The 21431-nt window shown below is 49.1% G+C and overlaps 1 protein-coding gene across 4 annotated transcripts in view; it reads right to left on the bottom strand.

The window, feature by feature from the left end:
* The window catches only part of NOC2L (NOC2 like nucleolar associated transcriptional repressor), a 57852-nt gene extending 37115 nt beyond the window's left edge, over positions 1–20737 (bottom strand). For all 4 annotated transcript variants that reach the window (XM_044445291.1, XM_044445289.1, XM_044445290.1 and 1 more), the window contains exons 1-11: positions 20667–20737; positions 18184–18363; positions 17516–17693; positions 16141–16266; positions 15767–15887; positions 15016–15106; positions 10907–10985; positions 9437–9547; positions 8944–9057; positions 7759–7947; positions 3679–3818 (exon numbers count right to left, since the gene is read on the bottom strand). In XM_044445291.1, coding sequence (XP_044301226.1) covers positions 3679–3818; positions 7759–7947; positions 8944–9057; positions 9437–9547; positions 10907–10985; positions 15016–15106; positions 15767–15887; positions 16141–16266; positions 17516–17693; positions 18184–18363; positions 20667–20686 — 1349 coding nt within the window. In that variant the 5' untranslated portion in view covers positions 20687–20737. The remainder of the gene's footprint in view (positions 1–3678; positions 3819–7758; positions 7948–8943; positions 9058–9436; positions 9548–10906; positions 10986–15015; positions 15107–15766; positions 15888–16140; positions 16267–17515; positions 17694–18183; positions 18364–20666) is intronic.
* Positions 20738–21431: the final 694 nt, after the last annotated feature.

The raw sequence follows: 21431 nt of genomic DNA, 5'->3' as shown, positions 1-21431 counted from the left end.
TTTCAAGGAAAAACACGGATTCAGATGTTTTGTTAGCCCGTTCCAGCGGCACTTTCGTAGCTATAAATCACCTCAGGAAAAGCAGCGCATGCACAGAAACGGTGGCCACAAAGAGAGTGTTGGACGCGGAAGTGCAGGCGTGGGGCAGAAGCCGACCCGTGCCGAAGCCCTCTTTGCAACTCGGAGCTAATAAACCACCCCCGGCTGCGAGGAGGGCAGCACTGGGGGTTGGAGCGGCAATTTGCTCCAAGCGCCTCGCTTCCAGCTTCCTCCCCCCGTTGCCACAAACGCCAATTAACCTGAAGAGGTGCGCACGGAGTGCTGGGTGCGGCGGCCATTCACTCCTTTACTGAAAGCGGAGAAAGCTGAAAGCCACGCCGGCAGCCAAGCACTGCCCCCCCCCCCCCCCGCGTGCCCAGGCTGGTTCCTGCCCTTTCGCTGGATCATGGCCAGCGTCTCACCAGCAGAGGAGACAGCAGGCAGGAGGAGCAGATTCCAGTCCCCGCCAGCAACCCCTGCGCGGCTAGTTATCTTGTTCAAGCACATTTTGAATTCTGCCCTGGTCTCCACCTGAGGCGGCGGAGCTTGCTGCACGGCCCCCTCCCACGATCCCAAACCGGCCCCTCCACTCCCGGCAAATCCTTCTGTTTAGGCCTCAGCTATGCTTTCCTTTGGGGTCAGGCGCCACCTTCTGGAGGAAAGGCAGTAAAATGATGATCGGTCCCACTCCGGGGCTTCGTTCCCCACCAACCTTTCATTTTTTTCCCCCAGGAAGGAGGCATCTGTCCAAAATGAGCTGCTTCCCCCACTGCCCTTTAAAGCTGACAACTTGCAAGGGAAATACCAAGCAGTTTTAAATGTAAGAAATATCGAATTTCTCACTGGGTGACTTGAAGCGAGCTGCATTCTCTTTCTTTCTCAAGCCAGCCCACCTCAAAGCATTGTTGTGAAGAACTGAGAGAGAGGAAGGGGGAAAACACACGAACCAAAAGGAGTTTTTTAAGGATACGGGGTGGGCTTTTTTTTTTTTTAAATGCTAAACTATTTTTTTTACTTTGTTTATGTTGCCCTTCTGTTGAAACAGACTTTTTTGGAGACAGCATTTCCCATTTTGAAACTGGTTCGTAATATATTACAAAATGTTCAGCATTAGAGCATGTCATGACGAGCTGCCCACCAAATTTAAAAACATGAAAATGGCAAATGTAAAAAGCTGGCAGCCACTGAATAACAAAGTAAATGGGGCTTTTTTGAAGCACACTCCAAAGCAATGAAAAGAATAAATTTTCTTCGAAAGAATAAACTGTCCAGTCCAAATCACTCCAGATTATACTGATGGTAACACTTATTTAGAGGAGACCCATTAAGGACAAAAGGGAAGTTAAATTTATACCCAAATCTTCTCTCTTGTACCTTAAAGTGCAGTACCTATACTGCAGCTGCTCATTAGTGAGGCATGGGCTCTCTGCCCATGCTCAGAGACACTATGACACAGCATTGATGGGGGCTGGGGTTAGACAGTGGTTTACCCAACGTGTGGACTCTGCTTGAGGCACCGGTGAACTTTTCGGCTAACTAGCGTCTATTTCTATCCGCATCAGCTTTGCCCTACGTCCATGCCTTGCTCTGCATTCACGTCCCACCCCTTTTTCTCCCTTGCAAGGGTGAATTCCAAGGACTGCCTGCATTTCTCTTCATCCTCGCAACCACCTCCCTGTAAGGAAGGCCCGGCTAAGAGTGAGTGACTGGCCCAAAGTTGCCCAGGGAGCTTCAAGGCCGAGTGGGGACGAGAACTCGGATCCCCCAGGTCCCCGGTCCGCACTCGCATCACCGCACTCCAGTTCTCGTCAGCCCCAGAGACGTGGACTAAGCCCGCTCCTATCAGAATTCGCGAAGATCAACAGCCCTAAGCATCCCGACGTTAACTCTGCTCTTGGGCACATTTCTCATCATCTTTTTAAATTACTTGCATGCAATACACATTCATTTGGTGGGGGGGGGGTCACTTAATGAGGCTTGTCTCTGAACAAACACGCACAAGATGGCAGTTTTGCTTTTACACTTGCCACGATCCTGAATGCTGAGCAAAAGGTATTTATTTTATTTATTATAACATTTCTATGCCGTAGACATGGAAAGAAGGGCAGTGGATCTGAAATCCATGAGAAGAGAGATTCTTAGAGCCGAAATCTGAAGAAAACAGCTTGTTTGCACAAATGGCGCTAACGGTGTGTTTTCATGGGTTTCCGTGAGGCTCAAGCCCAGTAAATGCCTTGGATTCCTCGCAAGAGGAATAAGGTAGGCTATAAATACAAGATGATGGTGAAGAATGTTATTGGTATGCACCATTTACTCCAGCAATAGAATATAGCTGGTACGTGGAAGAAAGTTCCACACGCCATCCTCAGGGTCTTTTCATCCGGATAAAACCGTTCCTGCCCACATCACCAAGAGCGACTGCACTTGGGGTGTTGTCAGCAAGAATCCACTCCACGCTCATGCTCTCCGGGAGACCTGCCGAATTCACTTTTCCAGGGGGCCTGCAAGGCAGTTAATTTATCTGCCTAGACAGGTGGAAAACTGCCTCAGTTCGTCCACAGGACAATTAAAAGCCCAGCTTAAGTGACGGAAAGGCATCTCTGGGGGAAGAGGAGAGACTGGAGAGAGACACGCACCAGGAATCATTCAGACCTGTTTATCTTCATCCACACTCGGAGGAGTCTGGGTGGCAACCGGGAGAAAACCTACAATCTGGACACGGTGCTAACAGGATTTCAGGAGATTGCTAGCGTCTTAGAAAATTTCCTGCACGCCCATTAGCCGCCGACGGCTGCGAAGCGTGGAATCTGATGTCGCGTGTATGTGCGTGTTGTTGTCGGTCTTTTTAAACCAGAGGTCTTTGTGCAAAGACTGCTTTGCCCGAATACACGATGCTCATGATGGGTTAAATCGTCTCAAGGTGTCTCTCGATCAAAGACCAGAGCAAGTCCGGTTAACTGGACTTCACCGTATGGGTCTGATAACACTGTTCTGGCAAGTTGTGATCGGCTAACACATTCCATGCGAGTTCTCGGGGGCTTGAGCATAAGAAAGGGGCCGCAGCAACCTTTCTGCCTGCATCCTGCATCTTTCTCTTGGCTTGTACCATCAAGCATAACCTTCTGGGCAACCTGTCCGACTGGAGGCCTCTGCCCTCGGCAGCTTTAAGGAACTGGTTTTCTGTTATTTTGGGTTTTATGCCTGGCATTTTTTACCTCCCCAAACACTATCCTAGTTCTCATATGCATTATGTTTCCTTTCCTTTTTCCAGTTGTTAAACAAAGTTGACAAAAACGAGAGCTGCTTCTGGTTTTCCCCCAAGAAAGTCTTGGAAGGAAATCCCGAGCATTCTGTTTACTTAACTGGTACAGTTTAACGCATCAGTAATTACTGAGTCTCTAATTCCCCAGCCTCAGGGGTGTGCCACAAGGGCGGGAAGTTCCCTGGAGAAGGCTAAGGTGGGCGTAGGGTTGCTAGCAGCCTACACACTGGTGGAACAAGGAGCCCTCCTCCTCCGAGACAGACCCTTGCATCCGGTTTATCCACCGAGCAAGTATCTTGAGAACACGCATTCAGAAGGCAAACTAGCAAAGCGTGAAACTACAAGGGCAAAGCACGCAGGAACTCCCGGCTACTTACTTAATGCAGCCGATGATGACCTGGGTCAAAGGGTAAATCAACGGTTCCATGACGTCACTAGGATGGATGGTGCTCAGGACCCGGCACCAGAAGTAGAGGCAATGGATGTACTGCCAGTTGTACACAGACTGGTAGTTTTCCTGAGGAGAGGCAAGCAGGAGAAAACCAATGTGAGCGACTCATTAAACCAGCCCAGGTCCCCTTTATTGCACAAACACGCAAACTAATCAAACTGAGGCCAGTATTTTAGACAGTAAGCGCACTGGCTAGATGGCGGCACTAAAACCAAGATCACCACCATTTTCATGGTGCTTATTTCCGTTATTGCCATTATTCCAAGCCTGGGAATAGCCTCACGTTACTGTCACCTCCGCCCCAAGTTAAGAAAGCAAGAACAGAAAACGAGCCCTGCTGAATGTGGCCAAGGCGCCATCTTATCCAGCATTTTGTCCAGAAAGGGGCCAACCAGGTGCTCCCGGGATCCCACAAGCAGGACAGGACTGCAACGCTGCCCATGTTCCCCAGCAACCGGTGCACGGAGGCAGCCCGCCTCCAATACCGGAAGGAGTCACAAACGGCCATGAGGACTAGCAGGCACGGATGGCCTCTTCCTCCTCCACAAACTAGTCCAACCCACTTTTAAAACTGCCCAAATTGGTGGCCATCGCTTCACCCTGTGGAAATGAGTTCCACAGTTTAAGTATTTGCTGCATGAACTTTCAAAGTGCTCTGGTACGCCCTTCTAAAGACATAGACGAACATGTGGATTAAGAACACAACTGTAAATCAATGATAAATATAAATTATGACCCTATTTGTGCTGCGCACACCCTGCTTTCTGACCATCTGCAAAATTAGTTCTCGGGAAAGTTTACAACACTAGGGATCATCCTCACATTTACTCAGGAGGAGGCCCCACTGAACTATACAGGGATTATTCTCAGCCTTCATGTCTAACAGTGTCACCAATCTGGCGCCCTTCACCTGCACTGGACTACAACTGGCCTTACTTGGTAGGGGACGATGGGAACTGTGGTCCAAAGGAACGGGAAAGCAACATGTTGGGAAAGCCTGCTGCATAAGGTAAAAACACCGATGGAGAAATGCATCGGATTCCTTTCCATTTCCTATTAAACCCAACAGTGAAGTGCGAGTTCTGCAGTGACTTCCGATCCATTATCATTTTTGTAAATAATCAAATAAGCTGCACATTATTTCTTTAGTATGTTGGTGTCCCCAAAGCATTACAATGGGCAGGGGCGAATTATTGTTTAAATTACCAGTTTCACGGCCACTTCAGGGCAATGATTCCTTCTCTACTAAAGATGACCAAGAGGAGAAGAAAATTCTCCGATTTCTTTGTATATATAATAACCATATTTGTAAAGAGTTGCTATGCGCCAACACCCATCCACAGACCTGTAAAAAAGTCTTGCAGGAAGTAAAATTATGTATGTGCATCTTCATCCAATCATGTCTCACCCACAGTATTTCTTCTTTAGAAGAAATGTGTTAATACACTGTGTAATTTAATCACATAATTCTCCTTCTGTTTGCCCTCAGCTTTATTTTCCTCCACGGTCCCTCCTAAATTTATTTTTAGACTGTGAACTCCTTTGGGCAGGGACCTTGCAAGGTTGTTTTAGTCAAGTGCCAAACACATAAATAACCTATAGTAGAAAAACAGGGCTTGGAAAGGGTATTATTCTGAAGGTGCTGATGAAGTGGTTAATTCTTTATATTTATATCCCACCTTTTTTCCTTTTCAAGGAACTTAAGGGGACAAGAACACTGGCAAACCCTTCTGTGGGACTGGAGAAGTTTCTTAGCTCCCTTTTGAGCTGCTTCTGTAGATTTAAAATCGAGATTCGTTCAAGTGATGCTTGGGACACCCCCCGAGGTTTAAGAAGAAGCAGGTCTGGTCTGCCAGGTACCGACAACATTACGACACACATGATGTGCCCGTGTCCTGTGGTGCTGACGTTCTGGTTCGGGGAGACACAGCTCGGATAAACTCTATTCTGTGGGAAATCGGTGATAACAGCTTGCAAATTACATCCCTGAGGTGCAGGGATGAGCGGACACACAGCAAAAGCGGACCCTGTCAGCCTGCATGTTGCAAGGAGACCTATGCTCCTAGCTTGGAACAAAAGCACCCACCACCTAAGATGCAAAGAACAAAGGCTCTTGCTGCTTTTGTGCTGTTTGACTGGGTCTCCTGTAACCAACCTGGGCCATACGGATGCTTGCTGAAAGGCATCAACTGTTTACATTACCATGGAGATTTGAGATTTGAATATATATATACACATATATATTTATGCCGGGATGTCTCCAGATTTTTATGTATTTTCGTGTATCTGTATAGTTATTTATTTGTACTGGAAGCCGCCTTGAGGCTTTTGCCAATGGGGCGGCATACAAGTGCTCCAAATGAATGAATGGAAACTTTCATCCTGTTTGCCTCTCTCCTTAAGAGTTGCTGTTTTTTCTTATAGGTCAGAGAAAATGTTAGAGGAAGGCCCACCAGGGCCAGAGCCCTGAGCCTTCCGGCTGATCGAGGACTCCATGCGGGAGGCGCAGCGACTTTCCACATGGGGCCCCGGTGGGCTTGCCTAGATCGGATCCCCCATACTGCACCGCTTCCTGCTGCACACGCCCCTTAAATGTTTCCACCTGGTGCTTCCTCTGAAACCAAAGACCCTCCTTTCCTCTATCCATGCAAGACCCTCATGCCATCGATTTGCCATTTCGGCACAAAATGGATGCACCATCACAATGGGTCAACTTGCATCCGGGGCGGGGGGGGGGGGGCTGATAAAATCTAATCGGCAGCCGGTCGGCTCTGCACCACCCTGAGGAACTAACGGGATTGGGATGCTGTCTGGATCACGGCTGAGGGTCAAAGCTGCCAAGGGGATCCAATTAAGGCCCCAGACGTGGCAGATCCACCCTCAAGCTCAGCGGCAGCATCTGGGTATCTCTGGGACGGGTCAGGGAAGGCTTAAGATCACAGAGCAACTCCTGCAAGTGTAACCAAACCACTAATCTGCATCGGTTTTGTTTTCTTTAAACACAAATAAAGGAGGGAATTAGCGATTTGTCTGGGATTAGCTCACGTCAGACTCGATCAGAGCCAATGTGGAGAATGATCTCCACAAGAGGAGAGAATTAAGTTCTTGAGCCCGCCCGCCCCTCCGCCAATCTCTCTTCTCCTCCCAAAAAATTATATTGGGAACAGGGAATGGGCCGGCCAGGCTGCAACCAATAAAAAAGGGGGCAAACAACAGGTTGATGGAAAGGCGATGAGAGAATGGGGAGACTGTCTAATCTGCTTTGCCAATTTTGGTAATACGATGAAATGCAGATTTCATAGCGACAGGGGGTAGGCCAGAGAAGACGAACGCGGGTAAGAGCAGGCTGTGGTGCTCACAAGGACCCAGAGACCAAGAATCATTGCCAGATTGCAGGAGGGGCACCGAGAGCTGGTTTCTCTCTTGCTCAGCCACATCCGGGGGCAAACAGGCGCAACGGCTCCTTTGATGCTTCTTGGGCCCCAAAGAAGTGCAGTTCTGCTCCGGCTTTTTCAGAATCCCAAACCAAAGGTCCCTCTAGTCCAGGCTGGGAGAGTCAGGAGCCCTTTCCGGCCCATAATACAGCGCCCCATGGAACACACTTGGAAAAAAATTAATGACTTTTTAAACAGGGTAACATTTTGAAAATGGAGAGGAATTGAGCATTCAAAGGTCTTGCTGGCAGACCTTTTTAGTGCTCTGAAGCACCTATGGAGCCCTATTTTGTCTGCTTTTTGCAATTAACATTTTGGATGAAGCAGAGGGAGACGGGGCATGAAACCTGCACGCTGTCTGCCCCTTCACCCTGCTCCCAAAGGCATCCAGGTATTTCCAGGAATCCCAAAGCATGGAATTAGAGTAATCCCATCTCCCAGCTGCACGTTCCAAAGCAAGCCCTATTTGGAGATATACTGCCTTGAGAAATGGAGGTTCCATTTAGCTCCCAAGAGTAACAGGAAGCTTCCAGCACAGGGGCTATCCACGTGCAGCGCTCTCTTAAACTCACCTTCTTCTTCACGGTCATGGCGCTGCGCAGGTGAATGGCCAGCTGGCGGATGTAGATGAAGGCGTGCTGGTAGGACACGCACGGGTCCAGGGCGTACAGCTCCGTCAGGGTCCGCTGCATAAAGTTAATCATGGGAAGGGCGTTGGGAGACGTGAATCTTGAGTTCTTCACATAGGAGATATACATTTGCTAAAGGGAAGAAAGAAAAACAGAAGCAACAGCATACGTTTTACACAAGCGTCAACAAATACTTTGGAACTCTTTTCTGCCACAGAAAAGACAGACATGCAAGACAAGCCAAGGTAAAATAAGGAGCTCCTCAGGCTGGTGTCTGTGCTGTCACAGAGCGCGCAACTTGCCATAAAGGACTTCTTGGTGATGTCTCTGCAGCTGTGGAACTCCCTGCCTCAGGTTTGTCTATCACTCTCCGTACTGCTTTTTCAGACAGCGTGGGATGGTGCTTAGAAGACCGGACTGGAACTTGAGCTCCAGGTTTTAATGCCCCACCTGGCCAGGAAGCTCTTTGGGGCCAAGCACTGACTCTCAGCCTGACCTACCTCACAGGGCTGTTGTAAGGATAAAATGGAGAGGGTTATGGAAGCCTGCTTGGGCTCCTTGCAGGGAAAACATTTGGGATCCCAAAAGAATCAACCTTAAGCTGAAACTGTATATATTTATTCTAAGATTTTTAAACTGTTCCACTTCAAAAGATATTAGAGTGATACAAGACAAAATGAAAAATATGAATGAAAAGAAACTTTTCTCAATCCTTGAGAACCAAAATCTCATATCTTCAGCACAAAACCAGTAACTAGCTACTGCACACTCCTTAATTAACAGATTTTATTCCAAGAGGAGACTCTGCCTTTCGCCTTTGATGGAGAATTTGGATGTTTGCCCGTCTGGGGGGCACAGAGGGAAGGCAACACCTGGCCATGCCAGTTTTATCCAGAGCAAAAGGCAGAAGTGATGATGGAGATACTGGGGAAGACCCAGTCCAGCGGCTGAACATCTGCTTTGCAGGGGGGAGGCCCAGATTTCGGTCCCTGGCGTCTCCAGGAACGGGTCTTGCACGAGCGCTCAAAAGGGCCCTGCAAATCATTGCACGGCTCTTCAGACCAACGGTGCTTCGGAAGAGCATCAAAGCGCTGTACATGCTCACAGTGCTTCCTGCCATTGCCTCACCTTCAGGACCGGGTTCAAGTAGACATCTTTTTTGTGCCTGCAGATTTTGTTGAGCACCAGGAAGGCCAGCACCCTCACCGTCTCCTCACCCGTGCTCCAGAGACGGGTGGCTTGCTAAAAAACAAATGAACGAAGCATGAGAAACGCAATGCCCAGAGAGAAAAAGGGTGAGGAAAGGCGGCTTCTCCTGCCAAGCCTCAAAATACAAGCCACCTGAGAGAAAAATGCATAGATTGAGTTGAAGAATCCTGCTGGGGCAGGCCTGTGCATCGCACCTAGCCTGCTCACCTATGGTGAGCCAAACAGTGCTCCAAGCGAGTAGCTAGAAAAGTAGTTCTCAATAGGAAGAGAATGGGCTTTCCTCCCAGGCTCCGGACATGCCACAAATTACTGAAGGGCAGGTGGTATTGTAAGGCTTGAAGGACTAATACCTTCTTAGGAAGGAGCCTGGTTGTTCTACTCCCGGCAAATAAGCACTGGCTGCAGGACCCACCTTAACGAGCATCCGGCACTGCTTTGGGAAGGTCAGGTAGTACGGCACGATGGAGTGTATGTGCTGGAGGACGGCTGCTCCCACGGAGGCTTCCGTTAAGCATGTCAGGAGCTGCAGGATGGCAGGACATGGAGGCAACGTTAAAATCTTGGCCAGGCACAGCTCGGTCGAAGGGGTCACCTCCTGCCCGCCCCGCCCCCCACTGAAGTGGTCTGCAAGCCTCAGACATTTGGGTTTCTGATGATCTTTCAATCGGAATAAATAAAGGGATCATACAAACATGGATGTTGCCATTTTTCTGATGCCCAACATGATTATTCTTTGCTTTTACTGCCATTGAGACTTCAAACCAAGCCATGCTTTGGGTTAGGCAGAACTGAGAGCCCGAAGCTTGCTCTGAGCTTCCAAACATACTGCAGGCAAGGCACAGTTCAGACCAGGACTCTTTGGACTCAAACTCCCAGCATTCCACTGGCCGCTGGCCATGTTGCTGGGGGCTGCAGGGAGTTGATGTCCAAACTCAGAATCAGGATACCTAATTTAGAACTGTGGGTCTGCTTTTGTTTCCCAACTGAAGCTCTAATTTAATCACTGCGCACATGAACCATCGTTTCCAAACGGTGTTTCAGAGCATGCTTCGGATTCTGGTTTGCTGCCCGCAGATGAAGCATCATTTGGCAATTCGGACATTAAGCCACCTTCACCACTGCCGACCTCAACTCCGCTGCGGGTACACGAACCGCAGCTGTGCTCCAAGTCCTCTCATCAGGTGCTCCATGAAGCAGCCCACCTGAACAGGTCACTTGCCTGAACCACTCCAAAACACAACAAGGAGCCCATCACCTTCCGCACATAGGTTTTCACTCATATTCTGTTCGACCGCCGTCCATTCGGTTTACATTTTTGTTGCTCGCCGATCCTGAATCCAACTGCTCGGATTCCAAACTCTGAGGCTGGAAAAGTGGTCCAAGCTCGGAGCGTGGGTTCCCTGCTGGAATCCCCCTCCTCGTGCAGCACAGCCAGCGGAAAGGGCGCCGCACTGGCTGCTCTTCCAAGGGCACAAGACCCTTGGGAGAGAGGTTTTGGGAGCGTTCCAGAGGGCAGGAGACCTACAGCCTCCTTGTCCTCACCCCCAACTGCCACAATTACATGACCCATATGGGGAATTCCCATAGGAAGGTGCCCTAAATAAAAAAATATAGCTCATGTGACCCATCGAGCTTCCAGCCCTCAGGGCTGTGAAAATAAAGTTGCGAACCAACTGAGCCTCTCCTTGTAAAAACACAGGAACCAGAAGCTGTTCCAACAACACTGCTGCTGTTCTGGATTGTTGGATAGCCAGTATATTTATAGAACTTTTTTTTAGCTTAGCACAGACGTTGTTTAAGAAGAAAACAAAGCGAAAGAAAGCAAACCATTTAAAAACAAGGCGCACAAAATTCAACACACACACGCTGCCAGAACTTTTACCTGGATGACGCAGCCAAGGTATGTTTTGATATCCAAACGCAGCTTGCCCCACAGTGGACTGGAGGATGGCACAAATACCCTAAGGGGGAGGGAAAGGAAATACGTTGGGTACAGTTCATTTTATCTAAGCAAAGGAGCAGCAGAAAACAATGTTGAAATTGTCATCCCACTCAAAGCCGTACCCACCATAGATGCTGAGCTAGGAATTATGTGCTAGAATCACAGAATAGCAGAGTTGGAAGGGGCCATGAAGGCCATTGAGTCCAACTCCCTGCTGCTGCAGAAATCAGCACCTTGCCCAGTCACCACTTTCCATTTCCACTTCCACTACCCTAGTTATTTTTCAAGCAGGCTTCTAGTCCTCATTGTTGCTAGAAATTTAGTTCAGGTAGATAGAAAGATGGAGGGATGGATATTTACAACAAAACAAATTAACATTTTATAAGCATGTCAACATTTAGACAAGTTAACGGTTGGGAAACACCAAGAAAAATAAGCAGCTTTTTAATAAATGTTGAAACTACACAATCTTTTGTGCTTGAGAGATTGCAGGTTTAGATGAGAACAATGCAAGTGAGGTATTCAGAACCAAAATTATGCTTATCAGGATCATCCAGGGTTCAAAGCGGTAGAAATGAGTGCACTTCCTGTCCAAGAAAGTTAGATAAAATGCACTCAATGTGAACCATACATCCGTATCTCGAGACTCGCAGTTTAATTTTATTATGGCTTTGTTATGTTTACATGCTGCCGCCTTCCAGACAGCCCAAGGCCGTCTGCATGGTCCTCCCTTCCATCTTAACCGCACAACAGCCCTGTGAGGCAGGCTAGCTTCATCATTCATGGCAACCCCGAAGACACCCTGTGAGTCGAAGACGAAACCCCAGATCTCCCAAACCCCACACCAATGCTCTAACCACTAGGCACACTAGTTTATTTTGCCAAGACTTTAAGTTCTCCAGTGCTTCACGCTCTGTGTAACCCCACCGACAAAATATTCATTACACAATAAAGTTGCACTGTTTCACTGTTTGTTTCTTTGGCTTCACAACAGCCCTCAGAAGCAAGCTGTTCTCACTGCACTTTTGCAGACAGGGAAATGAAGGGGGGGGCACAGAACTTCTTTTTTCTTAAATAAATTTTATTTAAAAAATTTTAAACTAACACTAAAAACATCAACCATCAATTACATCAGACATACTGGGTCAGCCCCCTCCTCATTCTTTTTTTCTTCTTTTTAACATTCCTTAATCATATTCAAAGCCATTTATAATAACTTAAAAACTTATCTAAATCTAAGCCAAGTCCAAAAAAAATATGCTTAAACCTATGCAAAGTCCCGTTTCTCTAGCCAATAATAAAGGGAAAAAATCTCCAGGTTTGATAGAAGTATGAACTTCTTAAATGCCTTCCAACAAGCTGAACAGAAATGTGCACTCTGGTGCTTTACACTCCCAGCTGAATTGAACCGGCTCCTCAGCTCGGCCGGGAGGGCTTCTCGGGGGCCGTCACACCCACCGGGAACGTGCCCTGCACAGGTCGCCCGCCAAGCAGCCGGTGGGCCAGGATCATGCGCGGACCTGCACATGCCCCCTACCCCATCCCAGCCCACCACCCCGGCCGGATCGGATGGCAGTGCCGAAGAATGCCACCGCGCTGACGCCCGCGGCCAGAAACAAGGGATTAATTGTACCCTCGCGGGCCCAGCTGTTCAACTTGGCTCGCTGTGTGGACGGAAAGTCCAGCGCTGACGCAGGCAGCCTTGGAGAGCCCTCGTTCTCGGAACATCAGATGCTCAGGTGGCGTGCTCTGGGGGCACTGGCATTCCCGGAGGCGGCGGTGGCACTCTGGAGGACATCCAGGAACGGCCCAGGATCTCTGCAGCCGCTTTCCATGCGGAAGGTCCCAGTTCGATCCCCAGCACCTCCACACGGGGCTGGCAAAAGGTGAACCCCCTCCCCCAGTCACCTACACTGGGCTGGAGGGTCCGACACCTCTGCCAAGGGGGGAGAAGCATTCTGGATCGGCCAAGGAGAAAAAGGCAGGAGTGACTTCTATCAAACTTGGGACTCTGTTTATTATTGGCTAGAGAAACGGGACTTCGTATAGATTTAAATATGTTTTTAAGTTATCATAAATGGAAAAGGAAGAGTGTGGGGGCTGACCCAGCAGGCCCGATGTTTTTGATGATTGATGTTGTTTTTAGTTTTTCTTTGTTTTTTTAGGACTATAATTTCAAATAAATTTATTTTTAAGAAGAGAGAGAAAAAGGCAGGAGGAGGAGCTGAAGCAGCAAGGTTCTGGGAGCAGCGGGCCCGCCAGAAGGGCAGCCAAAGCCGGTGGTCGCCAGCCGAACAAGGCCCCTGAAGCCGGGGAAGTACGGGGTGGACCTGCGGCCCCCAGCAGTCAGCACTGGGTGAAAAGGGAAGGGCAACCCAGGGTCATGGGCCACTCAGAGGCACCTCCAACCAAGCCCACCTCGAGGGTGGGGGGCTCAGCGGCACACCCAGCTGGCGAAAGCAAGCTGCAGCGGAGAATGCTAAGCTGGCAGCACTGTGCTATGGTGCTCAAGCCAGAGAACTGACGGAAAGTTACCCGGCTGGGCTATGCAAAGCTTGCCCGGATCGTGCGATGCTTTGCAGCTCGCGGCAATCGTTTGAGGCAGCCTGCAGCTTGCGGCAACACTCGCTGGTTTGTCGCTGGGGTAATACAAGGCGCTGATGTGAAGTAAGACAAAGAGAAGCAGGGGCCAGACACACGCCCTCTGCCGAGAGCTGGGACAAAAGGGGTGCCGGAAGTCACCTGGGCACCACCTCTGCCTGGCCGGCCGGCCGTTCCTCCCTCAGTTCTTCTTTTCAAGCACAAACAAATGCCCAAGTGGCCGGCCTGACCGTGAAGCGAGCCAAGGCCAGGCACACAACAGGGTAAAAAGCCGTTTCCGGCCTTCCTGAGCACACTGCTCAGGCGTCCTCAGCTGACCCCGGCATCCACGCCACGAATCAATGGCTGCACGGCGGGACAACGCAAGGTTCGACCTTCCGTGCTCGGAGCCGGCGAGCCGTCTGAGCAGCTCCGCACCGTGCACCCACGCAGCAAAGACCCAGGCCCACGCACCACCGGCCTTCTGACTCCTCTGGAATGTCGCCCCCCAGAGCCCAGACCACAAGGCGGGCCTCAGCCCTTCCTGCTGGGGCCACCCCCCAACAAAACCTGGAAGCAGCCCCCTGCTGAAGCCCAGCCCTGCCTCCAGCCCCTGTAAGTGCTGGCCCCCAAAAGCTCCCTCCCTTCTGGAAAATATCTGCTCTTTCTTCAGCTCTAGAGACAGAAAAATTAAAATGATGATGAGAGGGAAGGGGGGTATTTTCCAACTGATGCTGAAAATTCTGTGCTGGTTGGGCCAGAGTGTTCCTTATTTTTCTTCTAATTTACAAGTCTACGTATGCATATCTGCCTGTCTAAAGAGTCCTCTGAGCATACAGAAAGTGCTACCATGTTTGGTTACTTCAGTCCTCCTGGGCAGAAAAGAGGAGGTTGGACTGGCCTAACGCATAAATAGCAACACATTCTAAACAGGCACAGAACAAATACCGGGAAATATGAAATGGTATCATAGAACTGTGACTCCTTGGTGGCAACTCTTGCATTTTTGCTTCAGGCAAAGATATTTTTATTTTCCAAGGCCTCCGCCAGGGATACAATTAACTGTCACGCTTGTTACCCTTTTTTAAAATCTATTTTTATACAGATCACTGTTTTGGAATTGTTCTAGTTGTCCTTTAGAAAGATCCCCCTCGTTGCAAGGTGAGAGGTTTTACAGCGAAGGCTGGGATACAAATTCCTAAAATATAAATCTTGGTGGGCACAAATGAGGCAGTGGGTACCCCAGTGCACCCCAGCTGTTTTGCACTACACTCGCTATCGACTGTGCCCACTGGCTTAATGGCTGGCGCTGTTGGGGTTTGTCGCCCAAACTAGGTGGGGAACATCAGACCGCTGCACCCCGCTTTGGCGTTTGGAGCACACCCCCGTTGCACAGGGACAGCTTGAAATCAGAACATTCAGTGATCCGTGAACTTTAAAAAAGAGAAAATAAATCAATGGCAACTTACTTGGATTTGCTTTTCGCAACCTTCTGCTGGAGCAATTTCTGCAGTATGCCAAAGAGGTCGCGGATGCAGAAGGACACAAGGGTGTTAAACACTAGACGGGGAAGAAAACAGAGGAGTCATAACTAGCCATCAAGCCCCCACCCCAAAAAAGCGCACACCCTTTACAAGTCAGCACAGGTTAGAATAGGCTTCCCTTTGATGGGGGACAGTCTTCAGGCAAACATGTGCAGGTGTCAGAGTTACACACGGTGCGCACACCGTCTGAACGGCGCCCTGAAGCACAGCCCATCCCCCCAAGAGGTCCACTCCCTCCCCCAGGCTGCACTCCCCCATGAAGTGCAAAATGATGCTCCAGAAAGCGGCTGAAGCTGTTACTGCAACTTTCACCACACGATCTCCTTAAATTAGGCGAAGCGTTTGCAAATGACGCAAGGTCCCCTCCATAGGCATGCCAAGGTTCAGGGGCCTGAGCGCTGTGGGGGCAAGCAATGAACCGATGCAGACAGACACACAACCCAGCCTCATTCAGACAACATATGTTGTTAGCCGTCTTTATTTGTGCAGCAGCCGATCGCCGCACGTCTCTGCGCTGACCAGACACCCTTTATTAGAGCACTGGGGTAAAAACGGGGAGCAAGAAAAATACAGACGGCAACTGCACAATAACATTCCAACATGCGACATTTAAAACGGTGCAACGGTTTCGATAAAACTAGACCAGTTTAAACCAGCTGAGAACCCAGAGGCTCACCTGTGCTGTCGGCGACTTTGTACTTTCCCGGATCCGGCCCTATCGCTTCCCCCTTGGCTGTTACCACACAGGCTTTGAACGCCTGGGTGATCTCATGGAAAAGCTTGCCCGTCAGCCGTTTCTGGACGAAGGAGGAAAGGTGAGAGAACATTTCAGAAAAGCCTGGGGGAGAATAACCAGTGACATGTTCCGCCTGTGCATCCCAACTCGCTAACACCAAGAGGAGAGGGCCAGATGTTTTGCCGGGTACTTGGAACAAGACAGGGCCCAGCAGGGGTGGTCAGCAAGGGGTAACCCACCCCACTTTGATCAATGCTGTCTTGGCACCTGAAAGATTATTGCTTTTTTAAAAGGAACATGAAACTGTCTCTTGCCTCAGCGGCCTCTTTCCACCGTTCCACCATCTTCAGAGTTACAGTCATGAAATCCACTTTTTTCCGTTTAGCCGTTCCTTCTTTTTCTTCTTCTTTGTCGTCATCGTCGTCATCATCGCTTGCCTCCTACAAAGGTTTTTTTTTTTTAAATGCAAGGGAGTGATCATAAAGGCACATACTGGGCTTCCCCAACCTTCTGCTCTCCAAATTTGTTGGACTACAACGCCCATCGTTATGAGCCAGAGAACTGAAGGCAGCTTGAGAGGATTCATAGCATCAGGCGACTGGAAGGGGCTCTGCAGGCCCTACTCTGTGCCCTGTACAATCGACCCAACAGCTTTGACGACATTCGTCCCTGCTTGGCATGTGACGGGTCACAGGACTGACCCCGCCTGAAAATTTGGAAGGCCCTGGCACGTCCGTGCTGAAAATGCCACGACGGAGTGTGCGAACACTGCCCAGGCTCCAGGACCAACTTCTGAAGGCCTGCACTCTGGCCTCTTGAACAAGGTGTTGGACTGACAGGTAAATGGGAGAGGGATTTTGTGGCAACGTTGCGGTCTTTTCTCTCACTTGCGGGACTTTCCTAAGGATATGAGAACTGCCCCACCTTTGGAAACTTTCAAAAAGCAATGGAACCGCTTTCATTGCAGCCTGCTTTTTATGGATATGGCTGCTTTTTTAAATGTTTACATGGCTACTGCTCAGTGTCAAGGAGGTATAATGTGGTTTTAACTTGATGGTTTAGTTTACCATGTTTTATTTTCATATTTTATGAAAACTTGTGCACCTCCCTGGATAAACAATTGTGCACTAAACAGATGGCATGTGCATGCACGTGTCCGCCTTCATTCAAATTTCCACTTTATTCAAAACCATGAGGACTGGAATCTTACTTTACTTTTAGAAGAAAGGTCCCAACTGAATAGTTGAGCACATGCTTTGCTATTGGGATCTGGGCAGCTCCAGGGCTCCATCTCTTGGCCAGAACCAGAATGGTCGCTGTGGTACTTGCAGGGTCACGATCGGACCCTGCTGGAGCTCTCCGCTCCCTGCTGAATGCCAGGTGGGAGACAAGCTATATATCCCACCTTCAGTCTGCCGGAAGGCGTTCTCTTTGCTGCACTCCAGCTCTTGCACCTTACCCGACCCTTGCTTAACCCAGTCCCTGCCTGGCCTTGTTGACTCACCTTGTTCTCCTGCCCCTTCTGCTTCTTGTCCTGTTTCGTACTATCCGGTTCTCTGTCATATCATATTGCTTGGCTTGTTTTTTGTAAAGGACATGTCCTTCCTAAAATACTGATTGTCATTGTTTTATTCTAAGGCACCAAAGGACATTATATAGAGCAGCCTATACATATTTTAAACAAAATACCTCCAGTGTTTCAGGCAAAACATGAAGGCCGTCCTCTTCGTCAGAGCTGTCCGAGTCATCAAAATTAAGCAGTGTCCGGTCATTTTCTTCTAAGAACTGGTAAAATTCAGGATCTCTGTCCTTCAGCCGGGAGAGCTGATCTTTATGCTGGGATGCACTTCCCTTCTTCTTTACCTTCCTGCCCATAAGAGAGTTTTGGTGGTTGTTTTTAAAAGCAGCTAATTTTGAAAGACATAACAGAGGAACTTAACTCTATAACCTGGTCATCCACATTTACAGCGCTGTCTTAGTAAACCCCATTGAATTTGCACTTACCTGGGCATAAACCTGAACTCAGAAGAACTCACTTCTCAATGGAAATGCATGGCTATTACAGCATCCCTCTCTTAGCAGGTGCCTTCCAGCTGCTAGCCAAATGCCACTTTGGAGTCCAATTTACATGGAGGCTACTCTGGGGAACCTTTTTGGTTCAGGAACAGGATAAAAATACTTGAAATATTGTTCATGATGATGATACATATCTATAACCTGCCTATTTTTATTGATTTGGACTCAGGCAGCTACTTCATTTCTCATCCAGGAACTGCCCTGAGCTCCCAAAAGAGTCTAAAACTCCTGGACGGCACAATTTATTACATTTCATCAAAGCAGGAGATATACGGTCTTACTTTTCTGCAGGTTTTGATTTCAGTCCTGCTTTGTTTCTGCCGCCATCCTGCCCATTCTGGTGTGGCTTCCCGCTGGCCCTGCCTTCCCCACAATTCAGGGCACCTTCTTCTGCGTCGCCATCCACATCTGAATCAAAGGTTGAGGTCAGGAACTCATCAACGCTCAGCTCAGCAAGCTTTCTGGTTCCAGAGAGGCAAGGCAGAAGGGGGAGAAAAGAAAAAAGATGGTTTTAAAACAAGACAGGTTTGGATGTCACTGCCTGTGTGTGTGTCTCATCTCGGGTACACTGCAATTGCGATAACCCTCTGAACTTGCAGAAGGGGAACAGAGGCTCTCTCCAGTTTGAGAGGGAGACAAGACTGCACCCTTAGCGATTAGTTTCATCACTGGAGTTTGTGGTTTCTACGAATTTAGAAATAAAGCACAATATGGCAAGTTTAGAAACAAAGCAAGAAAACAAAATGCCAATGAAAACCGGGGCTAGTCAACCAAGCGAGGCTTCTCGGAATAAAAAGGTCTTCACCAGGCACCAGAAACAAAACGATGCCGGTCGCCTGCCTGACACCCAAAGGCAAAGAGTTCCACAGAAAGGGAGTTACCGCACTGATACAGTAATCCGGCCTAATTTCAAAGCCCCAGGCCTGCAATCTGCCCTTGCCATACTTTGGAACCATCTGAGCCTTCCCTGGCAGCCTCCTGCATGGGAAGAAGGGCGTAAGTGTGGGGCCGGAAGAGCGATTTTTGGCTCCAGTCCTTCCCACCACCAGTTTCAGTCTCACCCTCTGTTGACAATCAACTCTCAACAGATTATGCATGAGATAACATAGCTGCCCACGTTTAAAATGTCATCTACTACTGCTTCACAGCAACCCTGTAAAGAAGGCCAGTATTAACTGCAGGCGGGATGTTGGGCTTACTTCATCTTGCCAAAAGCTGTGGCCAAATGCATTATGAATGCATGGTGGACAACGTGTGGCCTTCCAGATACTTGCTGGTACAATGCCTGCCATCACTGATTATTCCATGTTCCAGCAGGGGCAACTGGGAGTTAGTAGTCCCAGGCAGTCCGTCTTAAGTCTAGGACTGTAGCCTAGAACTCCAAGCATAGCCCTGAATGTAGAACAGTTAAGCAGAGATGTCACGCATAGCTCCTTTGGAGGGCTTTGATTCACAGGGTCATCATAAATTGGAGGTGGCTTGATGGCACCTAACAACGCAATCATACAAAGAAGCAAAACACTCCCCAATAAATCTCAAGGCCTCACCATGTACGTTACCAAAGTCAACCCTTTACCACAACATCCATATTCCTCTGGTTTCACACATGACATTTGAAACAAAAAGGCTGGTTAACAAAGTTTGACAGATGAACCCGAGTGTTTGTTCTTCTACTCATTTCATTTCTTATAAGAAATTTCTTATAAGAAATGAAAAGTGTAGGAGGAGGACAGGAAAATGAGGGGGAATCCTTTTATCCTAATTTTGCAGTATTCTTTAGAAAATCCAGGGAGAGAAATTTTCCAAATTCCTCTCCTCCCACAACTTTTCTATTCCCCCGCACAGAGCCTCACATCTTAAAGGCAGAATTCCCTGCATTATTGGTCCGGAAAAAACCCCATACAACTCCCAGCATCCCTCTAGACAAGCGAGGTATATTTTAAAGCGTATAAGCATTTTAACTAATCTAAACAGGCACAGAATTACAGCGTGGGCCTCTCACTCAGCAAGGTTACTTTTGGGTTCCGCAGGGCTTTCTCCCAAATAAAGACTACAACCTCCTTGCACTACCGAGTGCAATCCTATGCAATTTCAGCCTGAAAAAAACACAACAATTTCTAGGTCTTTTTTCTGTCAAGATTCCGGCTAGGTTCAGTGGAGATTCCTCCCAACTGAAGGCCACACTCCACTCCCCTGGAAGCAAACTTCCTGCACTTCCAGTAGCTTCCTGACCGAAAATTATGATTATTAAATTCAGTGGGAACCAATGCAATGGTTAGAGTCCTGCGCAGGAAGGCGGGAGACCCAAGTTCTAGTCCCCATTTAGTCAGGAAGCTTAATGAGCGACTTTAGACCTGCCACTTACTCTCGGCCTGGCCAACCCCGCGGGGCTGTCGTGAGAATAAAATGCGGGAAGCCGCCTCGAGCGCCGTGGGAAAGGGGGCGGGGAAGCTGGCGGTTAAGTATGTCATGTTTAAATTATTTCACCCGCTTATTCCCCAGCAGCCAAAGCTCCCTGGGCCACGCTCGGCAAAGCACAGAGGCCGCAAAGCGGTGGGGCCACGTCCGCCACGGAGCTCCACGGGGCGCACCGCCGAGCCGAGCCGAGCCGAGCCGCCGCAGACCCTCCCACGGCACACGGGCCGCGCGGCCCTCCCCTCGAGGCCGGGCTGCTGCCGGCGCAGACGCAGGCCCCGGCCCCGGCCGGGCTGCAAGAGGGGGTGCCCCCCGCCCCGGCCCCCTTCCCCGCAGGGCGCCGACTTGCCTCTTGCGGGCGACGGCCATGCTGGCTCCTTGCGCCTCCCAGGTGGAAGCCACGTGCTCCGAGCACTTCCCCTCCCACAATGCACCGCGAGCAAAGGAACCCCGGCCCCGAAAAGCCGGCCGCGTTGATCCTTAGGTTTACGAGCCGCGGGGGGAGGGCGCAGCCTCGGGCGGGAGCAAAGCAAATCTTACGAGGAACATTGCAGATAAGTGCGGACTGGGGGATGCGGCCGAGATAAGATTCGGAATCTCGGGATGCACCTTCTGGCCTTGTTCTGTGCGTGATTCCTTGGAATTTCTGACCTACTTCCAAGGAAGTGTGCAGAGGATTTCAGCTCCGCACACTTACTCAAAAGTAAGACCCATAGCACTCAGTGGGCCTTGCACCTACACGTGCACAAGAGTATGGCTTGAGTCGGCTACTTCCTATGACTTGCAAAGAACACTTTACAAATATCCCGAGAAGACTGGATCTGTTTTCTTGTAATTTCCAGTTGCGACAGCCTTTGGCTAAACGCAGTAAGATTTGGTGAAAACAATATAAGCAGCTGGATCCTCGTATGGAAAACGTTGGGTTTTAAGTTGGCCTTGACTAGCTTAAGTCCCATTGATTTCAATGGCTCTATCCCAACGGATCAAAGGCACAGTACTTTCCTTTTTATATTTTTTTCTAACTCTTTTTTTTCTTTTCAGAAAGTACAATAAAAAGATATATAGGAAATAAGGTGCCAAGAGTCGTTCCAAAATTTAGCACGCGATATCCTCT

This window comes from Varanus komodoensis, unplaced genomic scaffold, assembly GCF_004798865.1.
Source record: "Varanus komodoensis strain SLA01 unplaced genomic scaffold, ASM479886v1 scaffold48, whole genome shotgun sequence".
NCBI lineage: Eukaryota > Metazoa > Chordata > Lepidosauria > Squamata > Varanidae > Varanus > Varanus komodoensis.
Note: the sequence above shows the minus strand (reverse complement) of the source record. Positions and strands in the feature narration are given on the sequence as shown.